Source organism: Podarcis muralis, chromosome 2 (genome assembly GCF_964188315.1).
Source record: "Podarcis muralis chromosome 2, rPodMur119.hap1.1, whole genome shotgun sequence".
Classification (NCBI taxonomy): Eukaryota; Metazoa; Chordata; class Lepidosauria; order Squamata; family Lacertidae; genus Podarcis; species Podarcis muralis.
The window spans coordinates 65849422-65868574 of record NC_135656.1 but is presented as its reverse complement, the minus strand read 5'-3'; the positions used below and the strand labels follow the sequence as shown (position 1 = coordinate 65868574).

At 42.9% G+C, this 19153-nt stretch overlaps 1 protein-coding gene across 5 annotated transcripts in view; it reads right to left on the bottom strand.

Annotated features, from left to right (window-relative positions):
* Window positions 1-960: 960 nt before the first annotated feature.
* The window catches only part of CYFIP2 (cytoplasmic FMR1 interacting protein 2), a 65927-nt gene continuing 47734 nt past the window's right edge, over window positions 961-19153 (bottom strand). For 4 of the 5 annotated variants that reach the window (XM_028718361.2, XM_028718363.2, XM_028718362.2 and 1 more), the window contains 5 exons: window positions 14923-14995; window positions 14401-14495; window positions 8147-8385; window positions 7618-7765; window positions 961-6457 (listed from right to left, as the gene is read on the bottom strand). In XM_028718361.2, coding sequence (XP_028574194.1) covers window positions 6290-6457; window positions 7618-7765; window positions 8147-8385; window positions 14401-14495; window positions 14923-14995 — 723 coding nt within the window. In that variant the 3' untranslated portion in view covers window positions 961-6289. The remainder of the gene's footprint in view (window positions 6458-7617; window positions 7766-8146; window positions 8386-14400; window positions 14496-14922; window positions 14996-19153) is intronic. The other variant, XM_028718364.2, reaches the window with a different exon arrangement.

Below are 19153 nucleotides of genomic sequence, written 5' to 3'. Positions count from 1 at the left end.
GGAAGGTAAACGCCATTTCCGTGCACTGCTCTGGTTCGCCAGAAGCGGCTTAGTCCTGCTGGCCACATGACCCGGAAGCTGTACGCTGGCTCCCTCGGCCAATAAAGCAAGATGAGCGCCGCAACCCCAGAGTCGGTCACGACTGGACCTAGTGGTCAGGGGTCCCTTTACCTTTTTACTGTAAAGGAGAGTGGACTTAACTATGCTTACGAAGACTGACATACACACAAAGCCATGATTGTGTGTGTGTATATATGTGAGAATGGTGGTCTGAGGTAAACTACATTTAGCCTCATCTCTCTTCTCTGTCTGCAATAGAAAGATAGCTCTTGACTATGTTGAAAAGGTAATTCTCTGAACAAATAATCTCAGTAATCTTTACAACAGCCCTCGACGGTAGGTCATTACTAGTATATCCACAAACAGGGTGAGGGCTGAGAGTTCCTTGTGCAGCGTACCTAGTCCTCATGTAACTGGGGTGAAATTTGCTAGGGAGATTTACCTCAGCCCACACTTTCTGTGAGCTCCAGTGGCTATTGTATTCTTGCATTCAGAGAGGCATGAAAAGGGTGGAAGAGAGGTTGGCTTCACACAGGTGCAATCTCCAATTGCTTGAAAAAGCCCTGGAGAGAGGGAACTTAAATGGCTCCAGGCAGGCAAGGTCTTTGCAACAGATCCATGGGGATGAGCTACTGTGCTTGTTATGCCTGACATTCCACTATGGGGTGGTTTATTGCTGTCTTGCTCCTGACACTGTGCTTGCTGAATTATAAGCGTAATAAGAACATGGCAGTGACAAGTATTGTGGCAACTGGTAGGCAAGGGAACTACAGCTGGGAAGATTTGAATCCCCAGATCTAAATGTAGCACTGAGACCTGTATAAGCCCCAATTTGAGTTGATTCGCCTCATACCCCAAACCACCTGTTTTTGTAATAATGCTACAGCAACTTTGTCACCCTTTCATTCAAACCATTTATGACTCAACTTTTATTTTTCCCTTGTTAACAGGATTCATCCTAGCTTTGCTGTACATATTGTTGGAAGTTGCAATACAGGTCATCATGTCACCACACACAGGGTGTCTTATCGATACAGAAGCATTTTGAATGGAAATGAAGAACTTCTGTTGACCAATGATGAAGGAACAAAAATACAAAACAAGATATATCATTTCCTGCTGCATAGCAAATATGATTCAAGAATTCAAACACCATAGTTGATCACTACTGTGAATATACCGCACCATAAATAAATGTAAATTCATTGTACAAAAAAGTCCTGGACAAGTCTTCATACAAATATGATACATTTGAAAGAATTATGCAAAGTCCTTTTTTAAAAACATCTGTTCTTAAAAACAGCACCTTGCTCATGTTCTCAAATAGACAAATATCAATTAAAACCAGAATAATACAGAAGAGAATAGGAATTAATATGACCACTGACACTTCTGACAAATTCTGTTGGTAAAGGGAACATGGTTGAAGTGCAGAGAGTTTGTTCTTTAACGTCAAGTCACAAAAAAATCAACCTGATAGACTGTTTAAAGCCTGAAAGGGCCACAGCTGTTCATCATCATTGCTGAAGTAGTCTGGAGTCTACATCCTCAAGGCTTGGTTTATCCTTTTGTCAGGCCCTACCTTGTGGTACGTACCTTTGTGGTTTCCTGGTTCCCACCAGAAACACTTAAAAAGCCAAATGACCTGTTGCACACCATTGCATGTTTCTTTCCCGGCCCCTAAACATGGTGCCTGTTTTTATTTTATTTTTACTGAAAAACAGCCTTGGAAGCGGGAATCAAGACTTGAGACAGTGGTGAGGATGGGGCAGCCTAACTAAGGGACAGGGAACATATGGTCTGTGTGCCAAATTTGGTCTTCTAGAGGTTCTAATTTTACTCACAAGGCCATCCCCTCCCCAGACGCGTCCACCCAGACATCCTCAAGGTTGTGTAGGGCATGTCTGCAAAGGAATGACCGGAAGACTCCCAGCTATTTTACAACAAGGAAAGCTTGAATAACCTGATGTCATATGATGCCAGGGGAATGACAGGTGGGCATGGGGGAGAGGGAGCCCAGATCATTCCCCGTCCTTTGCCTAGCCCTTTCTCTTTCAGCCACTGGTCTATTCAAAAATATAATGGGCTGGATCCAGGGAAGTACACGCAGAATTCTGCTCATGCAATGGGGCTTTCCTGGCCTGGCTCCTTTCCATTGTGTCCCCGCCACCATACACACACCCAAAAAGGTTGGGCATGGCATGGCCCACCCAAGGCTGAAAAATCAGCAGAACTCCAGGAGGCTTGCTTGCATTACATTGGCACAGGATGAGTTTGGGTCCAAGCCACTGGGCCTCTCCAGTATGCTTTTCCACCTACAGGGGAAAAGGTAAGGATCACTGGATCCAGGGTTTGTAATTCTGATAGGTGAGAAACACCTTTTTCTTTTTAAATAAAATAGGAGGTGCATTTCATGCTTACTCCCCCATAAGCTATGTGTCTGGAGTAAGACCTGTCTGTCCTCAGAGGAGTTCCACTCCGTGCTCCCATATGACTCATTGTTCTGGGCATTCTTGGAAGGCAAGTAATGGCACTTTATGTAAGAATTATCCTCTTACAGTAGATGTTGATGGGAAGGCTAGGACAGAACAGAACAGTGGGTCACAGAAGAGATGCATCCACAGCATCTTCCGGGGAACATTCTTGCAGGTATTCTTAATTATTATATTTATTTGTTTCTTGCGGCGTAAAGTGTTCCTGTGGGACAGTGTATCTTCACACACAGTTGGGGACAGACTTAGATGTTACATTTCTTTTTTAGCATGGAGGAAAATCTGGTTCACTCAGCTCACTCTTTGATAACAACTTTGTTATTTAGTCTGCAAGTAGGAGGACCAGAACTATCTCATAAAGAGCATCCTATGAAGGCCACTGGGATTCTTTGCTGGGAATTCAAAAGATGGAAACCTCAGGGCAAAAACATCCTGGGAGAAAGGAAACCATGTTGGACAGATACTTTAAAAACTCTAGGAAATACTGTAAACTTACCCTGAGTTTTCCCCACACTCAAAGACTCAGAAGTCAACCCTGTTTTCCTTCTCACTTGTGTACTTAAAGCATTTAGGATTTCCCTATAAATAGCATTGATCTCAACAGAGAATAACCCACAACCCATGTGTGAGTAACAGTGTTAAAATGCAATGTGTGAGCATAGCTAAAAATTCCATTTCATAGAACTGGAAACGATTATTGGAATTATGATCATCTAGTTGACTCTTCTATTGGATATGGGCTGTTAAATATAACATATTGCAGCTGATACTACAGAGTAGGCCTCAGAATGGAATTTGTTCTGGATTGTAATGACTTTCTCAAGTGGCCTGAGTGTTTACACCTGTGGTATCATGCTCTGTTAAGTAACCACCACAAAAAGATTGAATTTTATTTTGAAAAGGCTGTGGGAATAAAAATAAAAATGAACAGCATCCTATTTGTCTATTTCATTAGATGTGTTCAGATTCTAACTCTGGGGTGTTTACATAGTGTTTGGTTCAGTTTTGCAAATCTGAAGTTGAGGGTTACTAAGGTGCATGAAGAGAATGAAATTCAGTTAAACTGACAATATGTGCTCTCAAAAAAAAAACCCTGAAGCACTTTAATTGTTGCATTAGATATTTAAGATGGGATTTGCTGGAAGTTAATTCCCCCCCTTTGGACTTCCAAGCCCCTTTGTTTGTTTCTGCCTGAGTTAAGAGTCTTCAGGTTACTTTTCTGAGCATTGCCTTAATTCCACATTGCAAGATGTATCTTGCAGTTTGAAATGCTGCAAACATGCTCCCCAGAGTCTGTGGAGGGATATTTATTAGTTACTTTGGAAAAAGATGAGAGCCTTTAAGGAAATAAAGGTATCTGCCAAAGGAAACATACTTCATGGTAATAATTCCATGTCGTTGCTGTCCCTTGAAACAGAATGTTCTTCCTGTGCCTGACGCAGACAATTAAGAGGTTTCTACTTCATGCGCCCTCAAGGAGAAAAAAAATGCTGAGTCTCTGGCTCCGTAAGATTTGTCATCATGCTGTGACAATGAACCAAACACCAGCAATTAAGTACTGTATCAGCTTTATGGTGAGACAAAGGAGGAAAAACACAGACCTAAAACACCTGGTTGTTTTTCAAAAAAAACCAACCCTTTTTTTTAAAGTGGCGATTTCTCTTGGCGAAAGTTAGACTAAAGAACTAAATGTCTGGAGTCTGGGATAAATGCTGGATGTTCTGACATCTGCCCTGACAGTGATGGAGCCTGACAGGGTAAAAATTAGGGCAACACACCAACATATACATCCTTTCAACAATCTACCAGGATGTTTTCCTGAGCAAGCCCCAGTGAAGTGAACATGGTTATGGTCCTGCACTTCTCCCTTTCATTGTTTTGTGGCTTGTATAGGAGAAGTTTCTGGTGCACTGTGTGCCCTTTGTCCAATAGACTGCATTTTAAATATTTCCTTAATGCTTTATTCTGAAATCTGTAGAGCAAATCAGAAGGGAGATCAAATGCTGCCTTTTCCTTGTAGGAAATTCAATCTAAACTAACCTAAATATTAAAGGGTTGCAATTCTGAAACCCTTAAATAGTCACGGTAGGCAACTGGGGGACGGGAAACTTGCATGGTAAATAACTCAAGTGCCTTATGATAGCCTAGCAGAAACTAATTCTTCTTTCAATATCTTAAAGAATATTATTTTCATTTCAGGATATTATACAGCCCTAAACTTTGGTACCTGTCTCGGTAGACTTGTTCTAAACTTTCTCATTAGTTTGGAGAGACTTCTCTGTAGCACTGTCACATGGCTTCTTTGCATTGTCTCTGGTATTTTCTCTCCAGGCTTTCTCCTCCCATACACACCCCTTTCTTGTTTCTACCTCCTACAGGTAGTACACTCTCATCTGAGCTCTAGGGTACACTGGTGACAGGAGGTCTCCTTTGGTGTAGGGAACTGCAGAAGCATGACCTTTTGAGTCCCGCCTCGATCTCCAATTCTGTGAATCGTTCACACAGAAATTCCTATGTTTACCTCTTTGTTCTACAGGGTTATGACAGGGCAATTTTTAACTTTTGTTGAAATTCTGCATGCCTTTGGAACCACACATATTAATGATATATAAGCTGCTGCCTTTTGTTTGTTTCTAAACGCCCTGAAGTCATGCCATATCTATTTTTTAGCATTGTTTCCAAAGTTTGGATACCGAAGTCTGAACCAAATGTCATATATTTTCCCAGAATGGGGAAGTGTATTGATCTCATTATTCTATTGACTATATCCTAAAGAATGCATCAATCGCATTTCTCAAAGAACTTACTAGTTCCTTGACCCGGCAACTTTATCAAGAGTCTGGGTCATGACAATCAGTGCCTCTTCTCCTGGCTGTGTAAAATCCTAGACGCTCAGGTAAAACTACTGCCAACAGTTCTTGGTTAAGGGGAAGGTATTATACAGGGCCACCATAGCAGTGATAATCAATTCAAAATATGAGAAGACTCTTTTGTCAATGCTCCACCGCTTAAGTAAACTTAGAAAGGTCCTATACACTGTCCTATACATGTGGCTTGTTTCCAACTAATTGTGCACAAGATTGCACCCGAAACAATTTTAGAAGGGCAGAGGACAACAAGGCAATGACAAAAAATCCTCTAACTCTAGGTGGAGAATGATAGTCAATATTCCATCTCTAAAAGAACCTGATTTTTTTTTTTTGCTTGCGTAAATCACACAGCTCTTTATCATCTATTGCAGGAACAACTTAGCATTTCTGAATGTTTTAAACATTTAAGCTGTTGTTTCCCATCAAGCAGGAAGGCTTTTCAGTCACATGGTGCATCAAGCGGAAGACTTGCAACACACTGAAGCGATAACTGCTTCAACTGTAACACCCCCAAAAAACAGCAACTCTTTTAAGGGCCATAAAGTTTTGTGCTTGATTGGGTTGTTCTTGGTCATCACAAAAGCTGACGATACCACAGGAGAAAAAACCACATTTTGCTCCATCTCACCACATTTTCAAAGCTATGGGTAAAACCAACCAGAAAGATACTATAGAAGAACATGCATTCAAAACAGGCCTTCTAGGAAAATGCTTCTTTGTATACTGGGTCCATCCAAGTCTGCACTGTTGACAGATCTGTGTTCTCAGGGTTTTCCCTTCCAGGCCTCTGAGATCCAGTCGCTCCTTCCTCACTGACTTCAGATGTAGAGACACGAATGCTCACATTTCATTTCCAGCACGGACTATTTAACAGGTGGTGGCCAAGGACTGGTGGATGGGGGGCTGGAAGCAGCGCACATGCTCGACTGTAGAACTGTCTGTTTCCACTGACTTCATGTACTTGTTCAGGATGGCAAAAATCTCATTGTTCAGAATCTGGTACTTCCTGATCCGGTCAGCCATTTTTTTAAGAGGCTAGAGAAGAAATGAAAAGACAGGCAAAGCAAAGAGCAATGAAGCTTTCAGACCTCTGCTTCTACAGCTCGGCAAATGCTGGAAGGCTGGAGCGAAGAACAGCTAGAGAAACTAATACCTGACACAGTTCCTTCCTAGCTTTTTGCAGAGACAAAATGCCAATAACACCTCTTATTTCCTACGTACCTATTAGCAACATAATGGCATCACTTGACTGACAGGTGGATGGCCCTGCCAGCCTGTCAAATTTGGGCCATGAGGCAGATCCAGATAAAGATCTGGCCCACAAAGCGAGAAAGGTTCCCCAGCCCAGAAGTGCTTATCATCATCATCATCAATTCAATTTATATACCACCCTGTATATCAAACCTATGCATTCTGAAGGAAATCAGCCCTGAGTGCTCACTGGAAGGACAGATCGTGAAGCTGAGGCTCCAATACTTTGGCCACCTCATGAGAAGAGAAGACTCCCTGGAAAAGACCCTGATGCTGGGAAAGATGGAGGGCACAAGGAGAAGGGGATGACAGAGGACGAAATGGCTGGACTGTGTTCTCGAAGCTACTAACATGAGTCTGACCAAACTGCGGGAGGCAGTGGAAGACAGAAGTGCCTGGTCCATGGGGTCACGAAGAGTTGGACACGACTAAACAACAACCACCCTATACCCGGGGGTCTAAAGGCAGCTTCTTGTGTTCCACTCCAGGTAGCAGGTGATGTGATGTGACATATCTCTGTCTCAGACCACAGTCAGCCAATGCCAGTTGGAGTAGACCAGTGGTTCCCAATTAGCTAATTACTGAGGACCTCCTATTTTTCAAAAGCCAAGCCATGGACCCCCCACCCCACTTTTGAAAATTTTGGTAACTCAATTGTAGTTACCTCTGCAAAGCAATTTTTTTGAACAAAATGTGGGGTAGCCCCTAATAAGCAAGGGATTTTAGATATACTAAAGAAAAGACCATAAAATTTGTGATATTTCCATGCAAAAATGACAAGAAAATAGTTGAGGAGGGAAGGCAAGGGCCGTGGACCCCCTGGGTGCATTCCACAGACCCCCAGGGGTCCCTGGACCCCTAATTGGGAACCACTGGAGTAGACAATATTGAGCTAAATAGTCAAGCAACCTGACATTCAGCTCAGTGTTCACCCCCAGACTTACCACATTCTTTATGATTTCATCTTTCCCATCCTGCCTCTGCACTTTTAACAGGTGGTAACAGAAGTCAAAGAGATCAAAGCGACGCTGCTGTCCCAGGAGGACTATGACTGAGCAGCCAGCCCAGTTCAGCCCATCTCCAAAACATTGCCTGGAGGGAAATGGGACATAGAAGAAATTACTTATCGAGAATGGATGGTTGCTTGATTCTATGTTAAGAGAACAGCAAGTATCAGTTCATGAGCAAATCAACTCAGAAGCCAGTATAACGAAAGCCAGTGCTTTGTCTTAGGCCAAATAGGTCAGAGTCATTCAAAAGATAACTCACTTGACTATCACTAGAGAATCCCCATTCCTGGCATCAGAGATACAGTGTCCAGTCATTAGTAAAGCGGCCCACATTCCTGCATGTGGAAGCAAACCTCAAGTAAGGAGGTATTTGCCGATTTGCTATAGCTTTCCTGGCTGTGGGGAAAGATCCTCTAATACATGATCATTAGAACTCAACGCAACCCAGTGCAGGCCTACTCACTCAGCAGTGAATTCATTTGTCCCCACAGGAATGCAGTACACAAACTGCATGGCACTCCAGAGCCGGTGGAACTCAACGCACTCGTCAACATGCATGACGCCATTGGTAGGGGGCGGCCCGCGCCAGATGGGGTCCTGGAGGTAGCTCCGAATGCGAGTCAGGATAACCTCAAACATGGACAGGCCACAGCACAACCTCTCCTTGGTCAGCAAGTCTCCTTCACGGGCTATGGCTATTTGCTGAGGAGGAAGAGAAGCCCAAGAATAAAAGAAGGTGTAAAACGTCACTTTCCACTCGAATGCTCATCACGTTGACCTTTTCCTTCCTGTGTTTTGCACTTGGAAATAGTATTTCTTGTAGGAGTTTCCTTTGCCCTTCATTTGTGCTTAAGAACATTGAGGTACTTTTGTTATTTAAGATTAGGAGTGCGTTGTCAAAAGTATCCTTCCTTTATCCAAATATGCATTACTTTCAGGATAACCAAGAGTGTGGTGGTGGAAAAGAGAAGCTGAAATTTGCTTCTCTAACATGTGTTTCTTTTTTATTATTATTATCATCTTCAAGATTTCCTGCACATTTTATTGTTCCTGCATACTTAATGCCTGGCAGCAAAGTACTGCTGTGCAAGGGCGCTTTGTTACTGCAGAGTTTGTAGTGTACGTTATATTATTTTACATGCCTATTCGTTAGACTGTTGTTAATAACAGCAGGTTATTGTGAAATATTAATCAAAATATGCACATCCACACTAGTTATTTGATATATGCTCTTTAGGATGTCTTAAAATATACAATTGAATGTGCAAGTTTAGCTTTGATAATCAGGGATGCCATCCTCTATGAATATTTTAAATTCAGACAGATACTAAAAGGGAACCAGGGTTCCAATCATTTTTTTGTATGTATTTTAGTTATATTGACTAGAAATTGACGGCTGGTTAAAAATAAGATAAATGGGTAAATAGGTTTTCTCCCATTTGTTAATAATCTCAAAATTTAAAAAGCATCGACAAGTTAAGATTCCTCCACCCACCCAGTTTTCTAACACTCACTGCTAGAGGGGACCTCCTTCACATTTTACAATAGAAACAGGGCAGTGTATTTGCAGACTGAAATGAAGGAGGGTCACACAGGACCACTGCCTGGAGAATTGCACTCCTAAGTTGTAAGCTTTTGCTTGATGTAGAACAGTAAGATGAGTAGAATACAAATACGCAGCACAGAAATGGGAGGCAGGATGGCAGGATGAGATGTGGCAGCACGGGGAACAACTAAAGGCACTTCAGCCATCATACAGTTATGTCATCTCAACCCTATGTAGGTGGTATATAGCAGTAACTGCTGATAATGTAGTTGCGACCAACCAAAAGCACAGCAGGATGGATTTGACCTATTCGCTTTGAAGGGGATGTTGCAGCACCATTTTGGCACAAGCCATTCGTCATGTTGCTCCAGCTTCACACAACTTTATGACCAGAATGTCAACAATCCCATTAAAGACCCATCCATCATTCCCAAGTGGTGGTGAGATATATCTGAATTTTTGGTATGTAACATGGAATTGTTTCAATTCTGGATTCTTGGCATGGCTGACTTTAAGTAAACTGGTCCATTTTTAAAAAACACATTCACCCTTTTTCTTTTTGTATCTTCACCGACTAAAACTGGAAGACAGAGAAAATTATGACTAGACTTTCCTATCCAGGAGTAAGACAAGTGACATACAGTAAGGCATTTATAGGCCTGGAAATATCAACTCCATACGTTTCTTAGTTCTTGCATATCCAGGATTCTTAAGTGGGAATCATACATACCCCCCCAAGGGTAAATCCCACTGCTGCTGAATGCATATGGTTGAGCAGCTGTTGTTTGTAACAGTGGTGAACAGTGGTGTTCAGAGGCAGCTAGAATTCTTCATTAAAGTCAAAATACACCAACAGGAGGGTCACAGGCTCTTCTACCTGGCTGCAGAGTATCAACAGATTCCCAACGTTCCCAGAAAGGTTCCCAGACCTGATACTATCTCAACTCACCATCTATTTTTCAGTTGGTAAATATTGAGATTAGGAGTTCCACCAGTGTTATCTAAGGCATAGCTACAAGGACGTTCTGTTGGAGAAGTAATTAATACTCAACAGAAAGCAAGTGTGAAGAGAGGAAAGTTAAATTACTGTACAGAACCTTTTCAGATAGAGGCTTGGATCCGAAGAAGAACCAGGGGAAGGAAGTTGGTGGAATGTGACTTTCTCACACGCTCCTTCCCCCAGAAAGCCTTACTTAAAGCTTTGGTATGGGAAGATGAAGGGGAGAGGGCAAAAAAATTGGGTGGAGGCACTTTCCGTGGGCCAAGCTCTGTTACCATTCTCAATGTTTGTTGGAGCCAAGTGCTGTTGACGTTCTTCTGACATTTCCCACAATAAAACGCAAAGATGCATGTGGCTCCCCATTGCATACATGCCTGAATGTTGAGAGACCCACTTCTGCCCTTTATACTAACTTCTGCCCTATCATGGTGGAATACAGCTCTTAAACAGGCCAACTAACCTACTTTCATCAACTGAATGGGAAGTTCGCCCACCCCAGGTTTGGACAGTTGTCTCAGCAACTAACTCCTCCTATTAATCAGGTATAAATGGATATAAAGGAAGCAGGTCTGTGGCTCCTGTGCCTATGAAGAAGTTGATGGAATTTGTGTGCCTCTTGCCCTGGGTTGTTTATGTGTACATCCAGCCTAACAATATCCCCCCCCCCCCATGACAAAGGAGTAGGAGTTGCGAATGCACATAACGTCTGAGGCAAGTGCTCCATGTGGAAGTCCAATCTGCACAGTCTTTCAACCCATGCTCTCTTTGGAGAAAGAGAGAGAGAGAGAAAGAGAGAATGAATTACACAAGAGTGATCTGCCGGCATCAAACGTTACACTAAATGTGTGTTGGGGGTTGCGGAATGCACTTCTTTGAAACAGAATGAGGATTGCTGGGACAACATAAATTGAAAGAAGACTTGCAAAATATAGCTTCCCTTTTCCTTGTTCTTTCTACATGGGCACAGGGAATATTTACAGCCCTCCTGAAATCAGGGTTTGAAAAAATGCTATGTGTTTAGGTGTTCGACAGTCTCAAATAAATCTAAAAAGGTAAAGGTAAAAGTACCCCTGCCCGTACGGGCCAGTCGTGTCCGACTCTAGGGTTGCGTGCTCATCTCGCTCAAGAGGCCGGGAGCCGGCACCGTCCGAAGACACTTCTGGGTCACGTGGCCAGCGTGACGAAGCTGCAACTGGCGAGCCAGCACCAGTGCCGCACACGGAAACGCCGTTTACCTTCCCGCTATAAAGCGGTCCCTATTTATCTACTTGCACTTAAGAGTGCTTTTGAACTGCTAGGTGGACAGGAGCTGGGACCGAATGGCGGGAGCTCACCCCGCCACGGGGATTCGAACTGCCGACCTTACAATCAGCAAGTCCTAGGCACTGAGGTTTTACCCATAGCGCCACCCGCGTCCCTCAAATAAATCTAGTAAGAAGTAAATAAATAAGCTAGTTAGGAGGGCACATTCAACAAAGAGAGCCACATTCAACAAAGCAGCTGCACTCGCAGGAACTGGTGTGATGAGTCCTGCTGGCGCAATGGGACTTTAACCCCTCTCCTCCCCCATGTCCTCCTAAACTGGCTCTGGGAAGACTGGAGAACCCCCAGAACATCATGTGCAGGGAAGAGAGGGGAGATTGTTCTGTTGGGCAAGCTGAAACACTTGCGCTGATGGGATGGTTGGAAGACTGTAATGTTGAATTCCTATGTCCTACTATCCCACTATTTTATGTACGTAATGGATGGTTAACTGCCCATCCAAAGCTCTCTAACTGCCTATACATGTTTCTGAATCTACTGTCTTGGTTGTCAGCCTAATTCCTTTGATTAAGAAAACAGAACACAACATAATTACCTGGCAGAAATGGGTCTTTGGATGATGTAAGATGAACACTGCTGGATCCAAGCCAGGGGTCTAACTAGTTCAGCATCCCGTTTCCCACAGTAAAGTTTCCAAGCAGGACACAAAGCCAAGAGCCCCAACCTGCTGTTGTTCCCCAGTGACTACATACAGCCATCACGACTATTAGCCATTAATATTGATAGCCTTGTCCTCGATTAAATAATCACTGGCGGCAGCATTCAAAAAGACAATGGTGTACATTAGGGCCAGAAAATTCTTATAGGGATTCCCAGTTAAATGGTCTGAGGATGTGGAGAAGTGCCTGGGTGGGAGGCCATGGAAACCCATTCAGTACTGGCCTCCTGGCAAGGAACTCGCAGCTGCCAGGAGGGAGAGGGGTGGTGCGGCGAGGAGGTTGGTATTGTCAGCCTCTTGCCATCTCTCCCTGTGGGAAAGCACCAGTGACTCACATGCTAGGAAGTTAGCATAGTGGCTTTGACCCGCCTGGCAAGCTGCTTCTGGTACTGGAAAAAGGGTTCCCCAGGGAGATCCTGATCCCATCTCTCTTACATCACATTCAATTTGACCATAAGTTAAGCACTCTTGCCTGTCACTGATCACAGTCATACACTGTATATGCTTAAGGCTGCAACCCTATACTGAATACCTGAGAGTAAGTTCTACTCAACTCAGTGGGACTGATTGCATAGGAGTACGCTTTAAATTTCTTTTACTAAATCAATGGGATCACCAAGGGTGTTCAATTTTTTCTGGCTTGTTACTCTACTGTTTTATCTCCCCTACGAAGAAAATTGATGTAGAAAATAATAGGAGGAGCTAACAGACTCGGAAATTTGAGTGGAAAGTTATACAGACAGTTAACTAAGCATTACATACACAAAGGCACACAACTGCAGACACATAACCATCCTTATGATTTTTTTCTTGGAATGAAATGCCCCCATTCTGCTGGTTGTAAAGGCAAGAAAGCTCCACCTATTTCAGTCACCTGCTGCGAGCCAAACCACCCATTCAAAATCCAGACCACAAGCAGAGAGCAGGTGCGCTGTAGAGCAAATAGCTTCAGATGACTCATGCAAGTGAGCCAAGCCACAGGCTGCAGAGAAGGGATAAGAAATATGTGGCCTTCCAGAGGTTGCTGGACTCCAAATCCCTTCAGCCTCAGCCAATATGGCCAATGGTTGGGGAAAGACAACCATTCAACCACCTCTGAAAGGTCACAGGTTCACAACGCCTGTTGTAGAAGAAAGAAAATCTCCCAGGCCAATCTGCTTGGAAGTAATTCCTTATTGCCTCTAGATCTGACAATCATTCAGAGCCACTTCCTGTGTTCTTTTTTAGGTGCACAACTATCATTTTTAGGTATGCATCTCATAAAATTAACTGTATGTGGAAACATGCATGACAGATCCTCTTCAGAGATCCAGGACTGGTTGCAGCTCTCTGTTGAGAGAGTTTTCCTGCCACATAATGTGCAGAGTGACTTTCAGACCAAGGGTGGTTTCTTACTAACTTGTTCTGCCAATGCAAGGATTTCCACTTGCTCAACAAAACTCCCCCATCATCTCCCTGTGCCCTCCTCAAAGCTCCTTCAGAGAGTTGGAGAAAGCCCCAGAACAGTTGGAGGTTCACTGGGGGAGGAGAAGTTCCACTGTACAAATGGAAAACCTTGCACTGATGGAATGAGTTAGCTGGATACTACCCCAAATGGCCAATGAAGAGGAGTAAACACTCTTAAGTATCTTAGACATATTATGTTGGAGGCAGAGAAGCTGGCAAGTTGATCACAATTCGTGTGGGAAGTTCTGTAATATGCTATAAGCCAGGCATCAGGGCATAGAAGATTTGCCACTGCAATGCCACAGTGCTGGGTTTTACAGGAATAAGAGAGAGGGTTTTAATTGTGGTCATATTTGTGATCATGTGGCAGCAGATTTGAAACAGGAGCCGTTGTTCATGTGAACCCGTATTTTGACTCAAAATCCGTTTGGAATAGCCCAATAACATGATTGTGGCAATCAGGAACAAACTAATTCTTTTTTTTTATCTTTGCTTCAGTTAGCTTCTGAGTGATATCAGGGGCCATCATGAAACACACACAGTGCACTGATCCTCAGTAAAGATAATTTAATTTTGCTTGGTAACAGTGAAATATCTATGGACAAACTATACCGTGTAGAACTGAAACGAAGTCAGTATCCAGAAAGACTTCTTGTAGCTCAGAGATAATCTGGGAATTGCGGCGGGGGGGGGGGTAATGTGAAATTTTTAGTTACCCCGTGTGGGTTTCAATGTCATCCTTACCTGCGGTGTTCCCAGCCTCTCTATTAAGGGAACCAGGTGAAGTGGGGCATATTTGGCTTCGAGACGCTTCATGCGTACCTCCAAGCGTTCTCCTTCTGTTAAGCGAGCAGCAAACAGTGAAATGAGAAAGCAAAACGGGAAAAAAAAATTCCAGCATTTCAGAGTCACCTCCCAACCATTATCCAATTCTGGGACCAGTGTGACGGAACAAAAGCAGGGTAGCGCATCGCGAAGAAGGGACTCTGCGATTTACAGCCGCAACACCAGCACACTTGTAAAAGGATCTTGTTTTGAAAGCAAACTTCTTGCTTTTGCGGATAAGGGTTGCGAAAAGTTACCTTTCATGAGGACTGCTCAGCAGGGCGACTACTAAATTCAGTTCAATGAATGGCTGACTAGTGCTAAGGGCCTAAGCAAGTTTCGTTGAAACTTATCGATTGGCAGCTATGTCTCTGCAGCTCTATAGGTTTAACACATCTATGGGAATAATGACTGACATCTGACCACCTCTCCACTCCTTACCTTTGATGTAGACCCTGGGCAAAATATTTTGGAAGGGAGCAGCATGCAGCAAATCACACACTTCTTCCTGGGACTGAGGCAGGAGGAAGAAAGATAAAAGGTGTTAAAAATTCCCCGTGGGACTAGTTGTTCAGCTGTCTGAAAGACTTGGGGTGACCATACTGATCTATGTGCTTCCAGAGGGCTTATTCAAATATAGCCCAATCTCATGGGTGACAGAACTGGAAGAGAATGCCTTCTGAATCCATGTTAAGTTTATGCAAACCAATACAAGATTTTTTTAAAAAAAACTATGGTAAAATCTGGAGCTTTGCTGTGGTTCTTTAACTCATCTAGTAATAGGATCTAAGGCAAGGATGGATAATGGTCCAAACCCTGTGGCTGAACAGTGCGACACTCTGCCAGGATTCCAGATAAGTGCTGCTCAACCTCATTCTACTTTGTGTGACTGTCTGCACCAAGGTATACCTTGTGTGGTTACAAACATTTACACATGGTCTCCATTTGTAAACCTAAACCACTTGGAAGTAACTTGTGACAAAAGCAGTATATAAGCAGTAATAATAATAATAATAATAATAATAATAATAATAATAATAATAATAAACCTATTCAAAGCCGGTACTGTAACTCAACAACTCAACTCCTATTCCTTCTATTAATGCCTCCTAGCCAGATCCTTCTGTCCAGGAATTCTCATGTACCATGTATCTAACAGGCCTAATGTGGAATAATAATAATAATAATAATAATAATTTTTATTATCATTTATCTGACTGGCTTTCCCCAGCCACTCTGGGCCGCTTACAGCCCATAAAAAATTGTAAAACATTAGACATTAAACACTTAATTAAACAGGGCTGCCTTCAGATGTCTTCTAAAAGTCAGATAGTTGTTTATTTACTTGACATCTGATGGGAGGGCGTTCCACAGGGCAGGCGCCACTACCAAGAAGGCCCTCTGCCTGGTTCTCCAAAGACCTCTCTGAAGAGGATGACGACTTAGCAATTGCAGAACTTCAGAAGGACAGCTCAGGCCTTGCAGTGTATAAATTGCGCCACCTAACACTCAGAGCAGTTCTCTCTTCCATCAGCTTGCCAATGAAGAAAGAGAAGGCACAATCTATGGACATCTCCATACAGCACTACAGTAAAATACCCCTTTACATTTTATGAAACTTAGGATAAGTTAGCAGTGGGCCTTCTGACAAACCCAGGCCCTACTAGTAGACATCATGGCAATATTAAGCTCTATTGCATTTATATCTGCTGTCCTAAATTAACTCCTACAGGGAATTAGCCTAGGTCCTCAAAACCTCAGGCTCAAACTAGAAATGGCACTGGAAAATATCACAGATATCCCAGTTTTCAATACATAAAAGCCACCAGAGGGGCGGAGGTAGTGATGGTAGTGCCACATGGATGGTGCTTGTGGCACTGTGCAAAGGGTATTAACTCTTCCACCACACTGTTTTCCTGATTAAAATTCCCTTCCCCCCAATCCCCTCTCCTATTTACCGCCCAGAGGAAAATATATAACTACCAGGTTACGCATTGCGCTAATCCAAATTACACACACCTCTCAAGTTGGCTTTTAATTAAAAAAAAAAAAAAGCAGAACATCCTGTTCATAGATCTTTAAGTCTAGTTTGCCCTGAGGCTGACCCTGCTTTCGTTAGTTGGGTTTGGCATTCTGGACCTGTTACCTGATACTGTGTGACTCCAGCTAACACCTCAGCTTGGGGCTTAAAATGGCAAGCTTAAACACAGTCAGTGTCCCTCATGTATCCGGACCCAGAGAATTTTAATGAGGTACAGACTTTCCCAGTACAAAGCCCAGAGAAAGAATCCTAGACAGGGATGCTACCTGGTATGAAAAGCGAAACAGCTTCCCCTGGTGTATTCTGAGGCCTTTGGGGGAGGGCAGCTGCTGCAGACACATCCAATACCTTGCCACTGAAAGCAGTTTGGAAAAACTGCTCTAAGACTCACACACACAAAAAAGACTGTCTGGTGGTTCATTCCAAGGAACATGTGCAACAAAGGGAATGCAAATCTCTGTTTGGCACCACATTTATAAACACACTTAGAAGCCAGTGTAGTGCATGTAAATTGGAGACTGCAAAAAAATCACTGCAATTAATCATTGCAACCGTCTCTAGGTTTAGAAAACGCTATCTCTTGGGAGGGACTCTGTAGCTCTGTGGCTGTAAGGCCTATGTGGATGAATGAGAAACCTTACATAATGTCATATGTATGCTTGGTTTTATGATGCTCTACAAAAGGCATTTACTGTTGATGCAAACAGATAGTTAAGACCTACAAATGTTAATGAGGAGAGAGAAATAAATAGTATCAAAATTTCAATCCTCAGCATGCTCTTTTGGTAGTAAGGCCCAAGAGACCTTAGGAGGGACTTACTTCCAAGTAGCCATGCTTTTGGACTAGGCTGGAAGAGGCCGAGAGGGAACCACAGAAGAATGAGAAGCAACTTGAAAACACATACAGATATTCAAAGGTAATCCAAAGTGCAGACATACAAAGAGGCAAGACCTGGGAAGCAATAATGCTGGAGGAGACTTGAGTAATGGTTGGCAGCAAATTCTGCATGAGTCTACGGGGCGGCACAGCGACAAAGTAAACCATGATGGCTGGCAGGCTGCATGCAAAGAGGCAAGACGCTGCAAAAGGGGGAGGTGCCAATATATCTCTGTGCGAGGACACATTCAGAATGCTGTGATCAATTCTCCAATCACCAGCCATGCCTTGTAGTGTCAAAAATACGTGCACAGTTCCCTCATCTAAAGCCTTGGCTGCTTACCAAAAATGGCACAATGAACATCCTAGAAGATGGGTTTCAACTTCCATTGCAATACTTAATAAATAGTTAACTGTCTCATGGTATGTGACTGCTTCCTACTTTTCAAGAAACCCCATGCTAAATGTCCAATCTCATCTCGAAAACAGAGGGGAGGCCTTCATTACTGACTATGGCAGAAGGAATTCTCCTTCCATAGCGGGCAATGAAGAAGGCGTCCGTCAGCCCACATCTCTTATGTCTAACTATCCCAAGCACATCCCAAGCACAAGTTAATAGATTAGTAAATTGATAGATTAGTTTGTCCTTGGAAAAGGAAATGGGTTTCTTTCTTTTTTATTAATCATACAAGAAATTAAGTGGCATTATGATGTTCAGGAAATCATGAATTCAGAAGGTCTTTGTCAAAAGACCACTCTATGATTGGCAAAACCACTAGTACTCTGGAACTTTTATCTATAATAATAACAATAACAATAACAACAACAACAGTGAAATTAAGAAAAGTAAGCTTGTGTCGAAATGTTCTCTCTTCAGTCACAAGCAGGAAATATATAGACACTCGTAGAGGAAAAATGAATAAATAAGACATATCGAACACAGTAACCAAATTTGTATTGGATTGAGTTATGTGTGCCTTTATGGCCATCAGAAAGTACAAAGGAATGATTCATTTTACATTATTTAATCCAAATCTTCACTGATGAACTTAGAACTGAGAGAAAGACTGGATAGGTTTATTCACATTCAACACATATAATTTCTGCTGATCATCCTTTCCCAGAATACTTGTCCTTGGACTATGACCCTGATGCGCTTACCTCAATGCTGCCATTGGCATTTTGCTCCTATATCAAAATAGTATTGGCTCCCTAATACACTAATGATGTGTCTCTACTATGAGAAGCAACTCAGTGAATAAGTATCCAGTAAGGGGGTGGGGGAGGCTGTTGTGCAAATTCAAGCGCACGTTAACATTATGCAGATCGGAAGGACCAACATAGCCACAATGGGAGAAGATGCTGTTCAAGAAAGCTATGATACAGTCAAGCATCCCAAGAAGACACATTCTTCCTCTTAACAGAAGATGGGACACACCAAAAGGATTAGGCTGGGCACTAAGGGATATCCAGAAAGCAACTATCTGCACTCATGGTTTGGTGCTGGTGCTAAACCAGATGTGCAGGAAGCAGTACAGTGGAGGTACTTTAAGAATTCAGGCACTGTGTTTGCAAATTCAAACAGCAATGTCATGCAATGTATGCAACCTGTACATATATCACTATTACTAGCAATCCTGAAGTGGGGTCTATAAGAAAAGGCAAGGGACTGGCAAACGATGAAGTCGAAGGGATACATAGACTGTTTGGATTATCTCCGAGCAGGGTACATACCCATACCACATAAAGATGCC